General features: G+C 43.2%; 1 protein-coding gene across 2 annotated transcripts; it reads right to left on the bottom strand.

Annotated features, from left to right (window-relative positions):
- Nucleotides 1-891: 891 nt before the first annotated feature.
- Nucleotides 892-24,601, bottom strand: MSANTD3 (Myb/SANT DNA binding domain containing 3). Of its 2 annotated transcripts, none has more exons than XM_032164688.2 (3): nucleotides 24,454-24,601; nucleotides 11,347-11,797; nucleotides 892-2,932 (listed from the first exon to the last, which is right to left on the bottom strand). In XM_032164688.2, exons 2-3 carry the CDS (start codon nucleotides 11,762-11,764, stop codon nucleotides 2,523-2,525), a joined length of 828 nt encoding a protein of 275 aa, XP_032020579.1. In that variant the 5' UTR covers nucleotides 11,765-11,797; nucleotides 24,454-24,601; the 3' UTR covers nucleotides 892-2,522. The 2 variants fall into 2 exon arrangements, with proteins under 2 accessions (XP_032020579.1, XP_032020580.1); XM_032164689.2 differs by lacking the exon at nucleotides 24,454-24,601 and adding an exon at nucleotides 24,278-24,418.

The following is a 24,601-nucleotide window of genomic DNA, read 5'->3' as shown; positions in this document are numbered from 1 at the left end:
TGTAAAGTTAGGAATCAGTTCAATGCTTTTATAGTTCCATTAAAATACACTACATGTGCAAGCATTTTTTGTGTTCTTCTGCATTGTTGTGTGGTTAAGTTGTAAGTTCTGAGAGAAAGAATAATATCTAGCACCACTGTATGTAAAGATGTACCTAAGCCAAATTTTTGAGAAATAAAAACTTCCTAGAGTCCTCTGAAACCTTGCTATTCAGAAGTGTGGTGACCAAACAGAACTGGCATAAACCAGGAACTTGTAAGAAATGTAGAATCTCAGACTCCACTCCATACTCTCTATATTAACGAGGTTCTTAGATGTGTCAATAGGTGAAGCAAAGGCAATCTTTGCTCAGTTCACATGTATGTTTAGGGTCTGCCGTTCCCTGTCCTAATCCTAAAAGGGTAGGAGGGCATGAATCATCAGATTCTATCTTCCACAAACCACTGAAGATTGGGACTTTATCCTGATGCTTCTTTCTCTAAAAGGGTCCATTTGGTAAAAACTAAATTAAGAACATAAATCCTTACAAAAGGATCTTTTCTTTCAAAGAAGACTAGTCTTCACAGGCATTCTTCAAATAACCAGTTCCTCTAAGACATTGAACATATAATTCAGTGTTTAAAATAAATTCATATCCATTTTAAGTTGTGTGCTGTGCATAAATAGCAAGTATATGTGTACCTTACCAAACTTATGGTCCCCAGCCCCCAAATTCCAAAATTATGCAGGAGGGAAGGTTAGCCACTGCAGTAAGCAATTTCTCCCTATTGACCCATGCTCTCCAGCTGATTATGATGTGGGCAGTACCCATCCAAGACTATACAGAACAGCCGGGCACGGTAGCTCACGCCTGTAATCCAGCACTCCGGGAGGCCGAGGCGGGCGGATCACGAGGTCAGGAGACTGCGACCATCCTGGCTAACACATGGTGAAACCCTGTCTCTCCTAAAAAATAGAAAAAATTAGCCGGGCGTGGTGGCAGGCACCTGTAGTCCCAGCTACTTGGGAGGCTGAGGCAGGAGAATGGCGTAAACCTGGGAGGCAGAGCTTGCAGTGAGCCAAGATGGTGCCACTGCACTCCAGCCTGGGCGACAGAGTGAGACTCCATCTCAAAAAAAAAAAAAAAGATTATACAGACCACACCATAGCCAAGAAGTTCTAACAGACTTGGAACATTATCTGGCCCAACTCCCTTGTTCTGTGGACAGGAAACAGCACACCAAGGGTTAAAAGGAGTTACCCACATTCATACAGCAACTTGAGGGAGAGTCGAGCTTAGAATTCAGGCCCTGACTCCAAGGCCTATACCACTTATGTGGACTCTGCCACATATATTCCTCCTTCCCCACCATATGGCCTTGAACGCTCACTGTCAGAAACTGCTGATCTGCCTTGGCACTTAAGTGTCACTTTGCTACTTCCAGCTACTGCTGTCCCCAACTCCCAGGACTGTTTTTAACAAGAGGCTACAAGAGAAGCTATACTGCAGATCAGTCAAAATATCCATTTATCAATCCATATTTCCGAATATGTTGGTAATGGATTCTCAAAAGGCCCAATGCTAACTATGTAATGCCAGCTACAAAGCATTACTACTGGCTAGCACCATGAGCATGGCGAGGGAAGGGCCTTTCCTTTAGTAGCTAAAGACTAAAAGCAAGGGCAACCATCAACTAGTAGTACAAAGCTGGGAGGAAACTAGAGAGAGAACAGAAAAACTGGAGCACAGCTGGGAAGGCAGCACCTTTAAAAAACATACACAGTGTGACTATAAAATTGCAAGTCTTTTTTTTTTTTAATAAAACCAACATAACAGAATGTAGAAATCTAAACTAACATTTCTCCCTCCAAGTAGTTACATCCTTAGTTCCAACAAAACTACCATTGTTGGAGACTTATTTAGAACTCCTCTTTGGGGAAAGGCCTTAAAAGGTGGTTTATGAGCCACATTAGAAAAGGCTGTTTAAAAACAGAAAATCCATACTCAGAGGATGACACTGAGAAAATTAAAAAGGTGCTGCAGGTCTCACGGAGGTTCCCTAAAGACCTCTAGCAAGTTCTGAGCAACAGCATCACCACTGGAGAAACGTGTAGCCTCCCAGGACAGCCACTTTCCATGGGAGGGCATTCATTTGGATAGAAAAGTTCTGCTGTCTGTTTAAAAAGAAAAAAGAAAAAAAAAATCAGCCACACTCCTTTATAGTCACACTTGCATTTGATTTAAAAAAAAAAAATACAACAACAACACTCACACGTGGTTCTTGTATGAATTCTAATTAAGAGATATTACATTCAGAATTATAGCACTCATAGTGATAATTTTCAGAAGACTATAACAGCTTCTTTGCCACTTAAGGGGTACAGAGGGTGCAGCTGTTTACCTGAATGAATTCTTAAATAAGTGACTACTACCACTCTAATTTTCCTAGTTGTAGCTCTGTTACAGGTTACTGACCGCAAGTCCATGTTCCAGACATTCTTTGCCAACACAGATTAATTACAAGAGAGCCACCCCCAAAGTCTTAGGGCGAATTGGGAAAGGGCCGGTTAAATGAGGAAACAGGCCATTCCTTGGTAAAAGTTTGTAGTTTTCTTTCCCAATACATCTTCTTTTTATTGAGAACTTCCATTTTTATCCTGTGTTCCTCCTCTGCCATCTCACACTCTCGCTCTATCTGCTGGATTTTGGCCACATGCACCTCATTCATTTGTATCAGTTGCAGTTGTAAGATGGACATTTGTTGATGGTGTTCTTCCTCATGCATCTTTTTTAAAGCACCTTCCTGAGAGGTTTTGCTCCTGTAGTTTTTATTGGCTGTTATTCTGACAGCTGAACACGAGGGTTCAGGTTGAGAGGTCCCCTCACATACTGGAAAATGTATGAACTCTTTCTCATCATCGCACAGTTCTCTATTTGAAACAGCAAATGATTCTGAAAAACAGTAGCAGAAAACATATGTTCAAAGATTTTACAGGCAGAGAAAAAAAAACAATCCTATTTCAAATGACAGGGTCCTTCATTACAGGATGTATCTAAAATCATGTCTGCTTTGGTCTTCATGTCTACAGGGACCCTAGCCACACTTGACTTTTTAAAAACCCACAAATCAAAAGCAATTTTTTCTTAAGAAATAATGACAAGGGGTTTTGTTAGGTTATTTCTAGAACTTCAAAGTATGGGATCAGTGGTCAGAAACCAAGCATATCAAGAATCAGAGACCTTGTTATGTTGATATTCTAAACTGAAATGTGCCCAACTCTGATGAGCAGAGGACCACAATGCAAGACCACTGTGGATCTTCAAATTAAGTTCTCTATCAGTCTGATCACCCTTTGCCAACTTCTCATTCAGCTATGAACACGTATGTGTAATCTTTGCAAGAGTGATAGTGCTGTTTCCTGGTCACAGGTGTTAGCCCTTACCCTGGAGAGCCATCTTGTAAATGCTGTTCCTTGAAAGATGAGTCTGCATTCCCTGGCTTAACTCCCTCACATACATTTTCTCTTTACTCTCCAGCACTGCCATTTGGGGAGTTTTCAATGTCCCTCTTATTTAACCTGTCCCTGGTACTTGACTATCCTTGAAATTTCTTCCCTTCATTAGCTTCTGAACCATGACTCTCCTAATTTCTAAGCTACCTTCCCCTGACTGCTCCTTCTCAAGTCTTCTTGATGTACAGAGACTCTTGCTCTACTCACCCGTTACCTTTTCATATTCTCCTGGGGGTTCCCATCTGTGGCTCTGTTCTTAATCTGCCCTAAGTAAACTCATAACCTGATTCCAACCTTCCTTTCTTTCTTGTTTGACTCTTCCAAATGCCCTGTGCACCCTTCAGTCCTACCACAAGCTACTCACATCCTTTATAAGGTCATGATTTTTTTCATAATTCTGTTTCACTGTTCCCTCTGCTTCAAGTTAGGCTATCTGTCCCTCCACTTACTGTCGTCTCGCTTTTTTAACCTCCCCACAACTCCTACTCATCGAAAACCAATGCCGCTTGCTCTGTGAAACCTCAGGTCTCTCCTTTGTATGTACTCTTCTGTTACAGAACTTAACACACACTAGTATTGTTTTGGCACCATGACGTTCTCTTTTTTTAATGCTTGGGTACTAATTACTTTGTTTGGTACACAATGGATGCCTGGTAAATGTTTATTGGCTGAACCCTTGAATATAAAGGGAAGAGTATATGGATGCAAAAGGATACCAAGTTTGGTAGGTGCTATGTTTGCCCTGATTTTTTAATAGAGTAGTAACATCAGTGTCAATTAAGGGAGTTGCAATAAGGAAACCAATAACTCCACTAACCCATGGAGTCTTCTAGCTGTGACTCTAAGGCTTTCTTGAGAAGCTTTACATTTCCAATAATGAGCATCTTCTCCTTGGAGAAAAACAATGCCAATTTATTAACATAGTTGATTACATTATTACGTCCACTCCATTATTCTGGAAGATGAGATGCTGGGAATGTTCATGGCTGCTGGGGGAAACCTAACTCATAATAGCCTGTTAATAAAAGGAAAATGGCTACTGTTTAATTATTCCACTCCAAGAGGTAAAGTAACAACCACAACTAGTCCCTAATTATGATTAAAGAAAAGGTAAGGTAAAAATCTTACTTCTGGAAGAGAAGGTTAAAAAAAAAAAAAGTACTTCTGTGCCATCCAGAAATAACGAAAATGTCCCTTGGAAATCTTTCCTGGAGACAGCTCTGGCCTCAAAGATAGCTCTTCCTTCATGCTCCCACTGCCTCCTGGGCCTACCTCTGGCAGAACACTTGTTAAAACTGGCAGTTTACCTCCCTTTCAAGTCTCTGAGTACTTTGAAGAGAGAGATTGCTTCTGCTCATCTTCATGGAGAACCCAGCACAGGGCCTGGTATAGTGCTGGGCATGTAAGAAATGTGTATGGGGTGAATAACCTGCAGTGGGTCACATCCCTCCCAACATGCCCAACGGAGAAGGAACAGTGCTCTGTGTGGGTAACCAAGGCACAGGACAAAGGAATGGGAGAGGGTTAACACTGAGAATAGGGCCCTCAGGTGTGAGTTTCAACAGCAAAGAGCATTACCTCACCTGTTTCCTTTCTAGTTTTGGATCTGAAAATGTCTTCTTTGAAGACTGGACACATTAGACATTTTGTGGTACTTCTAGTCTCTTTTCTCTTTGATTTCATTCCAGGGGATAGTTCTGGATACTCCTCTGAGTCCTTAAAGTTCATCCCCTCATAATGCTGCTGTCTCGCCCAATTTCTTTAATTTCTTCTTTTTTGTTTTTTTGAGATGGGGTCTCATTCTGTCACCCAGGCTGGAGAGCAGTGGCACAATCTCAGCTCACTGCAATCTCCGGCTTCCAGGCTCAAGTGACCGTCCCACTTCAGCCTCCAACTAGCTGGGACTACAGGCATGCACCACCAAGCCTGGTTAATTTTTTGTATTTTTGATAGAGACAGGGTTTCACCATATTGCCCAGGCTGGTCTCAAACTCCTGAGTTCAAGTGATCTGCCCGCCTCGGCCTCCCAGAATGCTGGGATTACAGGCATGAGCCACTGCGCCAGCCTCTTCCAATTTCTAAATGCTCACTTTCATCTCAACAATTCCAGGCTTTAGAGACCTGATGATGATATGGTGATGACGATGATGTTGATAGCACCTACTGTTTTTTGAGCAGCTAACCAGGTCCTAGGCTAGTGCTTTATAGCATTACCTCATCTAATCCTTACCCTATGAGGGAGGTACTATTATAGAAAACCAAATACGATATCCAAGGTCACATGACTAGTTGAAAGAACCAGGATTCTAATCTAAGTCTGTATGACTCCAAAATCCAAACTCAACCACTACAATAATCAGCCTCCCACTCTTCCACTTGCTCAGCTGATCACTTGCATATCTTAAAATGCAGCCTCCAAATTGTATCCACTACAAAACCATCTCTTATTAAGAATATGGGTGTGTATTCTGCATTTTGATCTCTAAATTTCTAGAGCTGTGAACATAAAAAGACAGTATGTTTGTGTCCGGGAGCAGAAAAATGACTCTTCTTTAAAACTATTATTTTTAGTTTAAATGTGTGCTAACATCCAAATTTTAAAGGAAAAAAAAGCCAGGACTCTTAAGACTCTGGCAGAAAATGGGGCTTTAAACTAGAGAGGCTCAATGGTATAGTTAATTAACTTTCACACACATATTAGCTCCAATGAATACAAACTACTGTTCAGATGGGAAGAATCTTCTCTTAATTGGAAAAAGACTAGCTTAGGAATGCCACTGTGCTGCAAATACACACCATGTAATCTCTCTCAGAGGTAAAACAAAGCCACCTGAAGGAGAAAACAACTCAATCTTATGCAAAAACGGTAGGAAATCCCAACAGATTTCCTGGGACCAGGAAAGCCAAGAGGCTGTTCCTTCGCTTGGACAACTGGAGTAGGTTTAATATCAGCAGGAAAAGCCTACTATGACAGCAAAAGGATGGGAAGGAAACCGTAAACAGGCCAAACCCCAGATATAGGAAATAGAGCTGACTGGGAACGGGGATAAATAAGATGTGTGGATGCATGCTATGGAGTATATATAACACATTAAGAGAAAGAAACTAGACTTACACACTGCAATGTGAATTTATCTTTTTTTTTTTTTTTAGATGAAGTCTGGCTCTGTCACCCAGTCTGGAGTGCAGTGGTGCAATATTGGCTCACTGCAATCTCCACCTCCGGGGTTCAAGCAATTCTCCTGTCTCAGCCTCCCAAGTAGCTGGGATTACAGGTGTGTGCCACCAGGCCCGGCTAATTTTTGTAGTTTTAGTAAAGATGGGAGTTTTGCCATGTTGGCCAGGATGGTCTTGAACTCCTGACCTCAGATGATCTGTCCGCCTTGGCCTCCCAAAGTGCTGGGATTACAGGCGCGAACCACTGTGCCCGGCCCAGCAATTGATCTTAAAAACAGTATTCTAAGTGAAAAAAGAGAGAAAATGGTATCCCTAGCACAAATTTAAATCTACATAAATTTGGAATAGATGCACACAAATCACATGTAAAAGGATATGCAAGGGCGTTAGGATGATTCAGGTGCAGGAGAAGAGAATGCAAGAATGGAATAAAAATGGAACAAACACATAACCAACAAAAGAAAGGCTTTTCCCAGACCAGTGAGGCTGGTGTGCCATGACTGGAAATGTAACTCAGCCCTCTGGTACCAGAGATCTCACCCCCAAAGATTAGGATTGAACAATAATAATAATGGCATTTATTAAGAAATGTTCACAGTTATCAAGTATCACTTTATAGCACAGAATGTGAAATTAAATATAAATTATCTTAAGACATCTGGGTGCTACTCCAAAGCTTAGTTTTCTTAAATGTATTTGACCTTTGGTCATCCTAGCCTTGCAGCCACTCCTAGTGAATTTTATTGGCTCCCTTAGTTGGTTCTGTACACAGTTTCCCTCAAAATAATGGAAGATAAGTATCAAAGCCAAATTATCACACATCATAAAATCTGCAGGGTGTAAACTGTTTTAATATATTTAAGGAGGAAATACTGGGTTTTTTTTGCAAATATTAATATATTCCTAAGTGTTATACTTAAATTTTAAGACTAGTATGTTCAAATACAGATGGACATTTTCAGAAAGTCATTGACAAAGCTAAGTATATCCAAGGGACAGTGATCAAGATGACACAGTTGAAACTATCTCATACCAAAAAGTAGTTGCAGAGAGGCCTCTAGTGGAATACTATTAGAGGCCATCCTGTTTAACAGTTTTATCATAAATTCCAACCTAATTCTGTAACAGGTACCCTGTAATGTACTGGTACAGTATTGTCCAACAAAAATACAATATAAGCTATTTATATAATTTTAAATATCCTCAGTGCAACATTAGAAAAATAAAAAAAGGTGAAATTTATTTTGGTAATATATTTTTTAATCTGATATATCTAAAATATTATCATTTCAACATGTAACAATACAAAAATTATTTAATGAGTTTTTTTACATTTTTTGGTACTAAGTCTTCAAAATGTGGTGTGCACAATTATAGCACATCCTAATGTGGTCTACCCACATTTCAAGTGCTTATTAGCCTCATGTGACTTGTGACAACTGTATTAGTACACTGTTAGAAACAGAAAGATCACACACACACATTCCTTATGTCAAATACACAAGATGTAATGAGGGCCATAACTCTACAGCAGATTTTCCACCTTTTTCCCAACAAGTCCCAGAAAGGATGATTGACAATTCCAGGCTCCTTTTTCTTTCTTGAAAGAAAATTGAAATGCAAAATGAGTAAAATGAACTCAAAGCTGTTTTACTGTATAGAAAGAGTTCCAATACCCTACCTACTAGTATTAACAGATTACCTTTGGACACACTTCCCAAATGACAAAGCACCAAGGTTCTCCACCATCCTCCAGATGGGACCTGGATCACAATAGTAAAATAGCTAAAAATGCTGGTTTTTAATCTGGGTGAATGCTAAAACAGGCGTTTATCATATTATTCTCTGCACTTTTTTTAAAGTTTGAAATAGTTCTTTTTTTTTTTTTAGACAGAGTTTTGCTCTTGTTGCCTAGGCTGGCATGCAGTGGTGCTATCTTGGCTCACCACAACCTCTGCCTCCCGAGTTCAAGCGATTCTCCTGCCTCAGCCTCCCAAGTAGCTGGGATTACAGGCATGCACCACTACGCCCAGCTAATTTTGTATTTTTACACAGGAGCAAGGAGCATTTGGCTGTGCTTTAATAATCACCAGCAAAAAGGGAAGTCCCCAGTGTCATCTATGTACAAACATCCAATTTAAAACAAATCCCTTTATACTTGAGTCACTATTAAATGTCACTACAAGGAAAACACCGAGAATGTACCTCTATTCCCTTCTTGCTGAAAATTTATAAATTACATTTATGAGTAAATGAATTACATCTTCCAAAAAGAAAGAGAAAAAAAATTGTGGGATGAACTTTCCTAGATCCCACCCCAGAATTTGAAAATGAGGAAACAAGACTGTCCAGGCCCCCTAAGAATAACCCTATGTATTCAATACACAATAATCTGGATCACAGGTTTGCAAAATGAACAGAAGGCAGCTCACACCAGCATGGTCCTCAGCAATACCTCCCAGGGAACATCAGCAATGTAAAGAGCAGCCCTGCTGATCCATTCCCTCCCTCCCCCAGCACACTCCTCCACAGCCTCACAGAAGCTGAATGGCTCTGAAGCCAGCAAGATGGAGACGAACAGAAAGTAACTGGCTAAAGCTATAAACATCTCCAAAACAAGGACACCATTAATTAGCAGTGGGGGCCCATGCACTACAGAAGCAGCAATGAGGAGGGATAAGAGAGAGAGCTGACAGTGCCCCCATAGACTGTCTGCTAGGAGGTACCTTGGCTTGGGAACTCAGGGATCAAAACCCAGACACAAGGTTTCTACACTGGAAATCGAGGCATGAGGTTCATAACATAAACCACTATGGTTACCCAACTGGTTTCCTGGACTTAACCTTGGTCAAATGATCAGTAAGCAAACTTTTGATCATAATTTGCTTCTCCAGGATCGTCTGTCTACAGGACAGAAAAAAAGGTGCTAATCAAAAACATGTATTTGATTCACTCAGCAATTATCTTTTCCACTCTACACAGATAACATTCCTGGCTTTAGACTGCTTCTTGTTACTTTTAATTAACAGGAGCCAGTCCCTCAGAGCTCAGTCTACTCTGGAGGAACTGACAATTGAATCTCCCATTCTGCAAGCTGAGAACCAGATTCTCTTGGGGAAGTGCTTGCTGGGTCCTTGAAGCACCTTATGAACAACCCTCTGTCCCCTACCAGGAAACATCCTCTGCTTCAATGTCTGTCTTCTGCAAACTGCAATGAATTTTTATATAAACTGGCCACATCCTGTCTGAAAAGAAGCAGGAATTGCCAGAAATTTATCTATGTGCATTTCCACCCTCCCTTTGCCTAGAGACATTTCAGTAGCCCCTAAATTCCAACCTTTTGAAGCTATGACACACTATCATTGCATCCTTCATTGTATGACAGTGTTTTTTTCCCTAAGAATTATGTATGACATATTTTTCTCTTTTTAATGGAAATAAATTAAACTTAATTTTTTTGGAGTTTTTCAAGATCCCTGGGGTGCCACAAACCAAAACTGTGGATCACAATAGTATAATGGCTAAAAATGTTGGTTTTTAATCTGGGTGAATGCTAAAACAGGCATTTATCATATTATTCTCTGCAATTTTTTTAAAGTTTGAAATCGTTTTTTTTTTGTTTGTTTTTTTTTTTTTTAGATGGAGTTTTGCTCTTGTTGCCTAGGCTGGTGTGCAGTGGTGCTATCCTGGCTCACCACAACCTCTGCCTCCTGAGTTCAAGTGATTCTCCTGCCTCAGCCTCCCAAGTAGCTGGGATTACAGGCATGCACCACCACGCCCGGCTAATTTTGTATTTTTAGTAGAGATGGGGTTTCTTCATGTTGGTCAGCCTGGTCTCAAACTCCCAACCTCAGGTGATCTGCCCGCCTCAGCCTCCCAAAGTGCTGGGATTACAGGCATGAGCCACAGAACCCAGCCAGTTGACTCTTCTAATATGGCCGTTTGAGTGGCCTACTGCAATGCTTTGCAAATAATAAGGACCTCCAAAAATATTTTTTGAAAAAAATGAAATTGAGTGGACGAATATAAATCTTCATACAATTCTGTTTAACATATCTGAGACAGGCTGATAGGCAACTGCAGCACCTCACTAATAAGAACTCCATTAATGCAGTCCCTTATTTTTCTTAATGTTTAAGTAATAATAAAGTCTCCAAGAGAGCTAGCACAATGACGTAAACAAGTGCTTTTGTTTTTATATAGTATATTACCTTTTTTTTTTTTTTGAGACAGGGTCTCACTCCGTCACCCAGGCTGGAGTGCAGTGGTGCAATAACAGCTCACTGCAGCCTCCACGTCCTGGGCTCAAGTTATCCTCCAGCCTCAGCCTCCTGAGTAGCTGGAACTACAGGTGCATGCTACCATGCCCAGCTAATTTTTTCTATGTTTTGTAGAAACGGGGGTCTCACTTTGTTTCCCAGGGTGGTCTCAAATTCCTGGGCTCAAGCCATCCTCCCACCTCAGCCTCCTAAAGTGCTGGGATTACAGGCGTGAGCCACCAGGCCCACCTCTATGAGACTTTGAATGTCCTATATAATCCTGAGATCTTGAATTAGGAAAATCGAGTTTGATACAAAAGTTTCACTTTTAGAAGTTCCCTCAAAATGGAGGATTTTAAAATTAAAATGTCAACAGGTACCCAGTGACAGCGTGCACACTGGCATCAGGAACGGATACCTTGGGCTGAGGCGTCAGGGTGGTATTCGGGCTCCTCCTCCGGGGGGCTCTGCAGGAAGTAGAGCTGCTCTGGCAGCATGCTGGCGATCTTCTCCTTCCCTAGGACGTGGGTACTCAGGAGAGGGCTGACGCTACGTTTCACTTTCTCTCTCCTTTCATGGGCCATAATTTTTTTGGTCCGAGCCTTGATGTTCTCCCAGCACTTCTTCAGCTGTTTGAAATCCCGCAAGGACACGCTGGGCTGAGAGTTGTATTCGTGGGCCAGTGCCTGCCAGGTACGCTGCTTAAGGGCAATAGTTCGCGCATCACTTTTCTTACATTCCAGCACATATTTATACTTTTCTACTAAAGCCAGCAGGATGCTCTTTTCCAATTCTGAGAAGTATTTGGCAGGCTTTATAATTTCGTTGTTTTGCATTTTCCACTATATTTCTCCTGGCCGCTAGCTATCCTGTAAAAGGAAGTTTGAAGCAATGATTACCAACTCCAGCAAAAACAATGCCTATAAATCACTGAAGCTTAATTCCTGACTTGATTCCCTTGTCTGAAATACAGTACTTTCTTTTCCATTAATGTTGAATTATGATATTCAGGACTCTGGAGAATATTTAGAAATGTACTAGGAATGGGGTTTTACTTCAAAGTGGATTGCTGTGGCTATACTGTGACTATCTGGTATATAACAGCAAAAAAGGAAAAGTTGAACTTTTTTTTTTTTTGACATGGAGTCTCACTCTTGTCGCCCAGGCTGGAGTGCAGTGGCATGATCTGAGCTCACTGCAACCTCCACCTCCCGGGTTCAGGCAATTCTCCTGCCTCAGCCTCCTGAGTAGCTGGGATTACAGGCGCCTGTCATCACGCCCGGCTAATTTTTTTTTTTGTAGTTTTGGTAGAGACAGGGTTTCACCATGTTGGCCAGGCTGGTCTCGAACTCCTGACCTCAAGTGATCTGCCAGCCTCGGCCTCCCAAAGTGCTGGGATTACAGACGTGAGCCAACGCGCCCGGCCTAGACTCTGATTTCTTAATTGATTTTTCTTTAATGTTAGGGAACTGATTATTCCCCCAAATCATGTTAGCCAGTTTTAGAACTAAACAGCTTTCCAAAAGTTTTGTCACAGCTGAGGACAAAAGAAGCCACCATGTAATCAAATATAAAATATGATGTGGGAGGCCGAGGCAGGCGGACAACGAGGTCAGGAGTTCGAGACCAGCCTGACCAGCATGGTGAAACCTCATCTCTACTAAAAATACAAAAATTAGCTGGGCGTGGTGGCGTGCGCCTATAATCCCAGCTACACAGGAGGCTGAGGCAGGAGAACCACTTGAACCCGGGAGGTGGAGGTTGCAGTGAGCCAAGATCACGCCACTGCACTCCAGCCTGGGCAACAGAGTAAGACTCCATCTCAAAAAAAGAATTGAAAAAAAAAAAAAAAATTAGGAACCAACTTGAAAAGAGTCCCACTAGCTGAAAATGGAATAATTTGAAATCAAAGGTCATATGTACACAAGGATTATTTTCTCAACCTTCATTATGTTTTAAAATTCCATAATAAAAAATTAGGCAGGGGAGGCTGTGACTTTTAAGTTTACGGTACACTAATTTTGAATCAACTATTTCAAGCCGGCTACTCACGCACTATGCCTGGGAAGGGGTTTCTGTAGTTGTGAATGGCTGAAATCTGTTTGACTGAGGCTGGAGAGGACTGGGCCAGATCAGAGACCCTTCAAATTGAGGCCAAGGAGTGTGGTCTTTACATGAGGGTGACAGAACCTGATCACGGTCTCTCACTACGCACTGCCTCATCCTAAAAGTTGTTATTAATAGAATGAAGTATGAGGGTAATCCGTGTCTCCAAATACCAGGTACCCTGCTCTACATTCATACTGGACACATCAGGTATCAGACACTGGGAGGTTCAGACACATGTCAAAGGTGGTTTGGCCCTCAGATCCTGAGCAAAGCTAAATGAGTGGACATTTATCTTTGGGGATGTGTCCCTATAATGCTAAGTTCCCATGCTCCTGTTTTGATCATGTTGCTCTAATATCCGTACAATGATACCCAATCCAGGCTCCTTCTTCCTCAAAGGTCCCAAATTAATTTTTTATCTTCACCCATACTTTTATTCCCTATAAATCAATGTTCCCCAAACTGAAATTTATTAACACACACCCTGTACAATATCTCTCTTCTGTATTATCTCTATCTGCCAAGATGTCTATGTCCAGCTTTACTTCCTGTAGTTTTTGTTAGGAAATCAATAGGTACACTGCCTGTTCTTAAATTACACAGCAGATTCTGATCCAATTCCCCAACCTCAATGTCTCTGCTCCAGATGTCAATATGCCAACTTTCCCCACTTCTAAGAATTGCTGCTGTAAGGATTAAGAACTGTGATTCACAAATGAAAAAAGGATTACTCCCTATTTTGTTATATGTAATGCTATTTTACATATACATTATATGTATGTGTACACACACACACACTTTCTAAATAAATCTTTTTTCTATTTTATTTCTTCAAGATAAATTCCTAGGACTGCCCCACCAAAAGATAAAAACACTTAAGACTTATGTTATATCCCCAACTTGTCCTTATAAAATGTTGCACCAATTACACTTCTATTAACAGCACATAAGCATGTCCATTTCCCTATTTTGTTTTTTTATTCTGTGCCAACTGTGGAAGTAAAAAATGTCACTTCACTGATTAATGATATATGAATTTCAGCTGTGAGGTAAGTAAGCCACACTCTGAACAAAAGTCCTGTGATCCTTAGTGGGACTGAAATTACATGGAATTAATTACAAGCAATGTAATTCTTCCTCAAGATGTGTGCAGTACCTCTAGCTGCCACTAGGTGGTGGTGGACTTGTGAGGAGTCTAAATTTCACAAAGGTTCTTGCCCTACATGTGGCCAATTGTCTCAGAGTAATAATAATGATAGCAATAATATAATAGCAGATAACTTTTATTGAGTCCTTACTGTAGGCGTAACAAATGTTTAATATGCGCAATATCATTTAACCCTCCCAAAAATAGCCTCTGAGAGCATTTGTTATACTTCAATGTTTTCTGTTAAAAATACATATATATGTATGTATATATATATATATTTACATATATAAAGTACCAGAAGAAATTATATGACTGCTCTTAAAAGCAAATACTCAGAATTACCAACACCTGGGGACCATTAATAGCCTATTAACTAAGCTTTTATTTAATCACTAGCTAAGTAAATCCAAAGTTACCAATTGACTTTGCTTAATTTCGTAGAACAGCAAGCCTCCTTGGACCTTGTGGTTGCATTCTGCCTGGCTATAAAGGGATTCTGATACAAGGCAATGCACCCCAAAGGTTCCTTATGGATTTTCAACAGCCTTGTGAAATAGGCTGTTTATCTCCCTTAAGCAATTACTATTCCCATTTCCCAGATAAGAAAACTGTGGCTCAGTAACTTACTCTGGTCACAAAATAGTAAGTAGTCTGACTTACTCCAATGCCCATGCTCTTCTCTGCTCCACTTAGTTCTCTTGTTTCAGACCTAGTGATAGCCTCTATTCCCCTACTCAAAGTATGGACATTAACACTCTAATCATCAGCCGGGAAAGGGCCCAGGGTAGGGCAATTTAGGTGGAGTGTGTCTCCATCTGTTGGCTCTTCCCCCACTCATTTCCCTCCCTCCATCACCTCCTCCCGATTTCAAACTTAGGGCCCATAATCCTCCCATGTGTACCTTCCTCACTCTAACCAGAGCTCTGAAATAATTTCTGCCCTTGATCCACTAAGACTGTATGTTTGGACCGGGCATGGTGGTTCACGCCTGTAATCCCAGCACTTTGGGAGGCCGAGGCAGGTGGACCACCTGAGGTCAGGAGTTCAAGACCGGCCTGGCCAATAAGGTGAAACCCCATCTCTACTAAAAATAAAAAAATTAGCCAGGCGTGGTAGCAGGTGCCTGTAATCCCAGCTACGCAGGAGGCTGAGGCAAGACAATCACTTGAACCTGGGAGGAGGAGGTTGCAGTAAGCCAAAGTTGAGCCACTGCACTCCAGCCTGGGCAACAGAGTGAGACTCTATCTCAAAAAGACTGTATGTTTGAAAGGTAACTGTGATCTTTTGGAGCTTTAACATGGTCCATGCCTCCAGGGAATGCTGGCATTCCACTTGAGCACAAAAACAAGTACTTCCCAAAGAGGTCTCTCCAGCAAAGCTTATTAATGCTTATTAATAGAAACTTTGAGGCTAGAAAGGATACTCTTGTTTAAAACTATTCATCAATGTCCATAATTGGTTATAAATGACAACATAAAAAGCCTTCCCTGCCGCATCAACTTTTATTAGGGATAGATTGGCCTTTCCTGTCCCCAGTTCTGCTCAGGAGCCATTATCTCTTGTGTCTGCTGTTCTGCTAGACAGTATATGATCCATTCTTATGCATGGTTGTAGGGCAACAAGCAGCCCAGTGACCCTCACAAAGTAGGCTCTCAGTAAACATTTTATAAATGCAGATATTTTGATATAGGCATAAACAGCCCACCATGCACACAGCATCATACATGACAAAACAGTACACTAAAGGCTGCATTAGCTGGGTATGGTGGTGTGCCTGTAGTCCCAGCTCCTTGGGAGGCTGAGGCAGGGTGATCCCTTGGGCCCAGGAGTTAGAGGCTATAGTGAGCTATGATTGTGCCTGTGAACAGTCACCCCACTTCAGCCTGGACAACATAGTGAGACCCCATCTCTTAATGGAAAAAAAAGCTGCATTAAAGTAGAAATGGTCACATAAAATAGCAAAATCCAAATGCAATGGAAGTTCCCCTTGGGCTAGGCAAAGACCCATAGATAGGACTAAATAAAAAGGCACAATTCCAACACCCATAGAAGAACAAGAAGGAAACAATTAGCACAATTTCCAAAACACTAACATTGACTAAACCACCAGAATACTGTAATGCATATATTTACTATCCAACTTAAAACAAAAATTCATCTGTTTATGGACTAAATGTCTGTGTCCTCCCAAGATCCATAGGTTGAAGCCCTAATTCCCTAGTGGTTGTATTTGGGGACTGGACATCTGAGGAAGCAATTAAGTAAGGTTAAATAAGGACATAAGTATGGGGCCCTGGTCCAGTGGGGTTAGTGCCTTGATAAGTAGAGACACCAGGAAGCTGGCGTGCCCCGCTACCCTCAATGGCTTACAAAGAGAAGGTTATGTAAGAACATAGCAAGATGGCACACAGCAAGATGGCCACCACCTACAAGCCAAGAGAAGAGACCTCAGGATGAAACCTAACTTGCCAACACCTTGATCTCGGCCTTCTCAGCCTCTAGAATTGTGAGAATCCAATTTCTGTTGTTTCAACCACACAATCTGCGGTATTTTATTACGGCAGCCTGAGAAGACTAATATACCATCTAGTGATTTTTAAGTCCACCAAGGGTGAAACTAAGTCCTAAAGTTTGAGCAAAGACTAGAGAAACTTGTCAAGATTTCACATCTCTTGCTCTTTGTGGAAAGGGGAGTTCTTTGAAGTTAATACTCAGAATAGGTACCATGACTGAAGAGCTGTGGCACTGGAAAATCAGACTTCAGGACATTGACTGCTGATCTTAAAGTGAGGTGAAATGAACCAAGACACTGGATGCAGAAAACCTGGGCTCAAATCCTGACTTTAACCCTCACCCAACCGTGTGACTTTGGGCAAGTCAATTAACCTCTAATGCTTCATCTGTGAAACGGAGTTACTCCCCCGCTATCCTGGCCCTGCCTCATTCCCTCTGTGCAAAAGTCCTGCAACATGAATAAAGAAACACAGACTACAGCTTCAATCAATTTTAGTTCTTTCTACTCTTCCCACCCATATTAAACTGCTTCCAAAAGTAGAATAGTAGTGTGTGTGTGTGCATGTGTGTGTGTGTGTGCGTGTGTGTGTGTGTGTATATATAACCAGTTATTGGCTCTTCATTTCATACACACACAATTCAACAAATATGTAATCAACTCCTGCCAAAGGCTCAGCTCTGTTCTAGAGTATGTGGGAGATACAAGGACAGGCTGAACCCTCCAGCCTAGAAAGAGCGCTGACATGCACAAACTGACAACTAAAATGATAGGCACGCTGAAACAGACACCAGAAGAGAGGACAAAGCACCTTGAGCATGAAGAGGAGGGAAGAGGTTCACTTGCATTCTTCATGAACAAGAGGACATTTGAGCTAGATCTTTAAGAATGTATAGGATATGAATGGAGACAGTTGAAGGAGGTCATCAGATAAATAATTGATAAGAGAAGGCCTGGACTCTGAGTGGGGACAATGTTATTGGAAAAGAGGAAGTACACACCAAAGACTGTTTCTTTCTTTTTTGAGAGACAGAGTCTAGCTCTGTCGCCCAGGCTGGAGTAGAGTGGCGCGATCTCGGCTCACTGCAACCTCCGCCTCCCGGGTTCAAACAATTCTCCTGCTTCAGCTTCCCAAGTAGCTAGGATTACAGGCACCCATCACCACACTCAGCTGATTTTTGTACTTTTAGAAAAGATGGGGTTTCACTATATGTTGGCCAGGCTGATCTCAAACTCCTGACCTCAGGTGATCAGCCTGCCTCAGCCTCCCAGTGTTGGGATTAGGATTACAGGCGTGAGCCACCACACCCAGCCAAAGACTGTTTCAAAGGAAGAAATGAGCAGGATGTGTATGTGTCCACAGTAGGGTAGGGGATCAACAGAAAGCAGAGGCAGGGAGGATATATGAGGATTAACCAAACACCTACTCTGTGCAGGAATCAGAGAGAATGGTATTCCTTAAGATCAAGGAGATCACAGACCAGTGAGGACATCAGAGTCCCATGAAGACATAATGCACATGTATTGTGGGATAGGCTGGTGACGAGGCAGTGTGATAAGCACAGTGACAGAGATGAGCCTAGGGACGTACTCCAAAATTACGGGGATCTAGAACAGGAACCTTAATTCCTACTTGAATAGACTGAAATTAGATTAGCTTGAGAACAAAGCAGGGCCACAACTCGGGAGGGAAAGACTTAACATATTCAGAAGTGGTGGGTGAACTGAAGGACACGTGGCAGCCCTCCCCACAAGCAAGGCCTGGCAAGTAATGGGCAATCCGTTTGCTCTAAAGAAAGGCTGTCTGCTACCCTAGTATCTTGCCTGTCTCCTGACTCAACACCTCAAAAATAACCTTTGTTTTAAACTACAAAGGACCTTGGCCAGGTGTGGTGATCCCCATCTGTAATCCCAGAACTTTGGGAGGCTAAGGCAGGAGGATTGCTTGAGCCCAGGGGTTCAAGACCAGCCTAGGCAACAAGGGGAGTCCTCCATTGCTATAAAAATTAAAATTAAAAGTACTAGCCGGGCAAGGTGGCATGTGCCTATAGCCCCAGCTACTAGGGAGGCTAAGACAGGAGGATCCCTTGAGCCCAGGAGTTTGAGGTTGCAGTGAGATATGATCATGCCACTGCACACCAGCCAGGGTGACAGAGCAAGACCCTGTCTCCAAGAAAAAAAAGGTAGTATAGTATAGAGGTTAAGGACATGGGCTTGGACCCATGGCCTCAAATCCCAACCCTACCGCTGCTTCTGAGAGTGGAGCTTTAGAAAAAGAAAAAATGTAAATAAATTTTAAAGAAGGACTTCAATCTAATCCTCTCACTTTACAGTTGAGGAAACTGAGGCTCAGAGCAAAACAGGGCTTCCCGAGGCCCTAGTAACAGGGGAGAGTCTGAAATCAAGGCTTCATCATTTGCTTTCCAACCCCTCTCCCACTTCAGAACCCCCTCACCATCAAGAAGCCCTTTTTGCTAGGTACTCTCAAGCCTCCCCAACTGTACCATTTGAAAACTCCAGGGCACTGCTCTCAACTCTGTCATTCATTTTTGTGACACTTGTCTTGGCACATCTTCTTTACTTGCTGTCAATTCCTCGTCTCGAAATTATAAAGCTCAAGGGGGTATTCTCTAAAGTCCTATCCAGTACTGGTCATCCATGTTAGCACTGCCATTAAAATGGTTTTTCTGCAATCTAATTTCCACAGTTCACTGCCAAAGACACATAGTTGGTATTTTCTGATTATTTATGAGACTGGTGGAGCTACTGGCCAATGAAAGAGAGCATTACAGCAGAATGAAGTGATCTCAGCATTTTAGATGACCTTGTTATTTTGCTTAAGGCCTTTACACAGGTTTAACTGTGCAAGTTAAGCAGTTCCAGGTGAAATGGCAAAAGCAGGTGATCTGATCTGTTCACTACAGCTCCTTGAAGAGTGCCTGGTGTACATCAAGCACTCAATAAATATTTGTGGAATTAGATGCCACAACCAACCTGCTTGCCATTTGCATTTTTTTTTTTTACTAATTATTGCTAGATGTTTTATTATTTTAAATTTCTCCTCTTACAAAGGATTTATCATAAAATAATCGTTTCCTTCTTGCAAATATCATTACAGTTCAAAGGAGGTAGAATGGCAATGTTTTAAGAGCCTCACTACCACTATGATGCCTTCAGGATTTCATTTTATCCAGAGGTGAGAGTAATTGGACAGTACTCTTACCTGCCCGCACATGTACATACCTGTGTGCCCAGGATGGCCATTCCCCCAAGCTCTCCCTGCCTCTCCACCTTCTTTCTTTCCTTTTCGAGAGCTTTCCAGTCAAACTAGCACTAAACTTGCTTTCTCTAATGCATTCCCTCTCTACCACTTTTCCACCCACTCCAGACAGCCATGTAACTTGGAAGTGTTTATTTTCATCATCTGCGCCTGAGTGTGACTGTGTGCATGCAGAACCAGCCTTGTGTTGAAAGCCAGGGCTTCCCCACTTTCCCATCCTCACAGTCCCCTTTATAAACCAGATGAGAGTTCTTAAAAGTCCTAACCCCTTCCTTCCCCTTCCCCACACTCCATCTTAAACCATCCCCACCCACGACTTCCCTGAAATGCCTTTGGAATCATTATTAAGGTATCTTCCACAGAAAGCAGTGTTGAAAAACAGAAGGTCCCCTTCTGTAGGTGTTCCCACTCCAGCCTGCTTCTCGTCTACTGAGTACACTCTCCTCCACTCCCACCACTTCAGCTACAACCATTGGCTCTCAAATCTTCTGTAGGACAAGGGTACCAAGTATTTACCTCTTGCAGCACTCAGAATTACTCTGCACTGAGATCTATCCATATCCTGAAGGCTCTCCCTATCTGATGATGAGCTCTGAGGCATGGAACTACATTTTATTTGTATCTTAGGCACACAGTAGATTCACAGTAAGTGTTTGTTTTAAAAAAAAGTTGGGAGTGGGGACACAGGCACAGTGGCTCACACCTGTAATCCCAGCACTTTGGAAGGCAGTTGGGGGCATGGCGCATGCCTGTAATCCCAGCTATTCAGGAGGCTGAGGCAGGAGAATTGCTTGAACCCGGGAGGTGGAGGTTGCGGTGAGTCGAGATCGCGCCGTTGCACTCCAGCCTGGGCAACAAGAGCAAAACTCCATCTCAAAAAAAAAAAAAAAAAAGAAAAAGAATAAAGTGGCAGTGATAGAAGAACCTCTCTTCCAAGCCTCAATCTCTCTCCTTGGCATCAAACACATTTCCAATGATCTATCAGCCACCTCTGCGCCCCATCATGGGCACCTCAGAAAACTCCAATTCTCCATAGCCAAAAACAAACTAATTATTCCCCATACACCAAAATCTCCTGATTTCTGATGATGTCAGCCACATCAACTTGGCTTCCCAAAGCAGAAACATCAATGTAATCTTCAATCACATGCGACTAATTAACAAGACCTATGGTACATTTTACCCAAACATCTGTTCCCTCCTCTCCCATTCTCACTGCCCTTGTCTGTGGACAGACCTAATCTCTAAAATGGTCTCCCAAACTTCCATCCCTTCTTCCATACAACTACAGGAATCTTCCTAAAACACAGTGATCAAGCCACAGGCCTCCTTGTTAACCTCGGACATCTCTTCCACTGCCTAAACGATAAAGTCCCAACTCTTCACATGGCATTCATGGCCTTTCTGGATCTGGCCCTGATTATAGCACCCCCACCAGCCCCTCATCCTCTCTATGTATTTTTCAACCTAACCAGACCAAACTCAACATGCGGCTTCCTTTAGCTGGAATCCTTTACCCCAAGGCCACCAAGGGCCCATTTTCAATTTCTCTTTTTTTTTTTTTTTTTTTTTTTTTGAGACAGTGTCTCGCTTCCAAAGTGCTGGCATTACAGGCGTGAGTCACCGCGCTCGGCCCATTTTCAATCTTCAAAGCCCAACTCTCATGCAATTTTTGTTAAGCCTTCCTCAATTAATACCCAGTCTGTTATGTTTATTTTCTTTATAATGGCTTCCTTCTAATATGGGTTTGAAGCAGCTTACGAATTACACACACACTGCAACTAGATTTTTTTTTTTTTTTTTTTGAGAGAGAGAGAGGAGAGACTAGCAGGGCAAAGATAAGACAAAGGTAAAAGAGATCAAAGTTAGGTGGTAAAGGAGCATTCAAAACCTGTGTCATGGCCGGGCGCCGTGGCTCACGCCTATAATCCCAACACCTTGGGAGGCCAAGGTGGGCAGATCACCTGAGGTCAGGAGTTTGAGACCAGCCTGGCCAACATGGTGAAACCCTATTTCTACTAAAACTACAAAAATTAGCTGGGCATGGTGGTGGGCGCCTGTAATCTCAGCTACTCGGGAGGCTGAGACAAGAGAATCGCTTGAACCCAAGAGGTGGAGACTGCAGTCACTGCACTCCAGCCTGGGCAACAGAGACAGACTATCCCCCCACCCCCAAAAAAAAACAAAAACAAAAAACAAAAACCTGTGTCATAAGTCTCATACTCATCTTGTTAGATATAGATTGTCCCTGAGTTCCCACTGGCTCAGAATGAGTTACTCTTCTATGAGCTCACTGCCAGTTGTACATGACTGTACTGTAGCACTTCCCATATTCTTTGCAATTTGCTCTTTGCGTCCATCTCCCACACTGGACTGGGAAATTCCCAGGGGAATACATAATTTCTGACTCATCGCTGTATCCCCAGGATGTAACATATGACTCAGCACATGACTGGTGCTCAGCAGACATTTGTTGAATGAATTTTATCACGGACAGGGAAAACGGTACTAGTGCTTGTTGAATTGCACGCCAGGTATGTGAAAAAACATTATTTTATCCTCACAAAAAATGTACAAAGCTAAGAAATGGCAGAGCTAGGATTCAAACCCCAAACTGTCTATCTCTCCAAAGCAATTGCTCTTCCAACTATGCATGATGTTCCCTACCTTCACCATCGCTACGTACCCACCTACTCTCTCCTTCAATACCTGGTTAAAAACAAAACACCCTTCTCCTAGACGTCTTTCCTACTCACTCGGGACAGGAGTGCCTGAGTCCAGCCCTTGATCTTCCACAATACATTAACAAATCATCACCAACTGGGAGAGGAAAGGGTGCCCCCTCGGTAGCTGAGAACTGTTGGGTATTCTGCAGATGGTGGGGTGAAGTCCTCAGCTCCTTCTTCTCCTGCCTTTCCCCACAGGTGCAGTGCCTGGGCCCTTCCTGCATCTCTTCCTTCTTCAGGATCCAAACCCTTTTTAGTTCTCCCCATTCTAAACCCAAAATAATCTCCTCAGGCCCATTACTTCTCTAACCCAGTGAATGGCGCTGAAAATGCACTCCTCCATTATATCAGTGAGACCTTTATATTTTAAGCATCTCATCAACCATTAGGGCTGGCAAGCATCCCCATGCCCTGAAACACAAGAATTTTGTGAGAAGGGATAATGGCATTTTAGGAGGCCCAATCACCCCACCCTCCATTAATCTGAATATTTTTGGCAGCCTGGGAGTAAAAAGATACAACCTATAACACCCCTTCCCACCCCCTGCCCCAGCAGCCTTTGTCCCCTAGCCCGGGTCTCTAAGGGAGGGATGAAATCTGGCCCAGCAATGCTGCACGGGAGGGATGGTGAAACCTGGTGCCTTCCTCTACATCTTCTTCCAGGACTTCAGAATCCTTCCTCTCCCCCTTGTCCATCCCATGTCTCTCTCTGGCCCCGGACTCCCACAGCCGTCCTCAATCCTAACTCAGAAACTATGTTTTTAAATTAGTATCCAGCAATTTCCTTGGAATACAACCATCTCTGACATGCTGAAAGGAACACTCTCTGGCCCTGATATTATCCTACCTCCAGTTTTAAATGTATGACAAATATATCCCTGCATCCTATAACTACTCTCCTCGATACTGCAGGAACGTCTGTAACGTTAAATGTTATCACACCTAAGAAATACCCAACCTCCTGAATCGGAATAGGGAGACTAAATCTTCACTGTTTCGTACTCCTAAATAAAGATTATTCATGCAATTTACAGTAACTACCTCATAGCGCCAGCGTGATGATTCAATGATAATTCATACCAACTGTTTAGTACCTAGGGCCTGGTACATAGAGAGTGCTCAAAATTTAGCTGTTATAATTTACATACATTATCTTTCACAACAGTACCTGAGGGTAGATATTATACCACGCCCCCCGACCCCTGCCTCTAATTTACAGAAACAGTAGCCCCGGCTAGGAGTAAAGGAGCTTTTCCAAGGTCAGTCGAGCAAGGATGTGATGCTTGGCCTTCATCCCGCAAGTGAGGGATCCCTCCCGTTACTCTGGTCGGGCGGGGCACTGGGGGTCTTAAAGGAGACAAGCATGGAAAAGCGCCGAGCACAGTGATCAGCACACAGTGGGGACGCCGGAATAGGAAGACCGCGGTACTGCGGGTCACCTGGATTCCCCCCAAGCAGCTCCCCGAGCCCAGGAGTCCACAGCCCACCCCACTCCCCGCCATGGACGCGCCACTGAGTCCCCCAGAGGCCCGCGCCCCGGGGCTTTGTAGGCAGCAGGCCGGCCCTACTCACCGAGTCCCATCGCGGCGCGCAGAGGCGGCCGCCCGGCGCACAGCCTACAAGGCCGGGGTCGCAGCGGCCCGCCCCGAAAACCCGCCATGCCGGCCCCCAGCCCCCGCACGCCCGGCCCGCCTCCCCCACCCGCGCGCCCGCCCCGCTGCGGCCCGCCCGGAAGGGGAGCCTCCTACCTGCAGCGGCAGCGCGGCGGCCGCGGCGACCGGGGGAGGGGCCGGCGAGGCGCGAGCGCGGGCGGCCTGGGCTCCTCTCGCAAGCAGGGCGGCCGGGAAGGCCGCGGGCTCCCGAGCGCCGGGCGGCGGCGGCGCGCCCCCGGCCGGC

This window comes from Hylobates moloch, unplaced genomic scaffold (assembly GCF_009828535.3).
Source record: "Hylobates moloch isolate HMO894 unplaced genomic scaffold, HMol_V3 SCAFFOLD_10, whole genome shotgun sequence".
NCBI classification, from domain to species: domain Eukaryota; kingdom Metazoa; phylum Chordata; class Mammalia; order Primates; family Hylobatidae; genus Hylobates; species Hylobates moloch.
The sequence above is the reverse complement of the archived record's forward strand: the minus strand, read 5'-3'. Positions and strand labels throughout refer to the sequence as shown.

Excerpts from the sequence above, each read along its gene's own strand:
- MSANTD3 (XM_032164688.2), bottom strand. The coding sequence starts at position 11,764 with ATGCAAAACAACGAAATTATAAAGCCTGCCAAATACTTCTCAGAATTG. Across the intron at positions 2,933-11,346 it reads CCCTGACGCCTCAGCCCAAG|AATCATTTGCTGTTTCAAAT; the intron begins GTATCCGTTCCT and ends ACTGTTTTTCAG.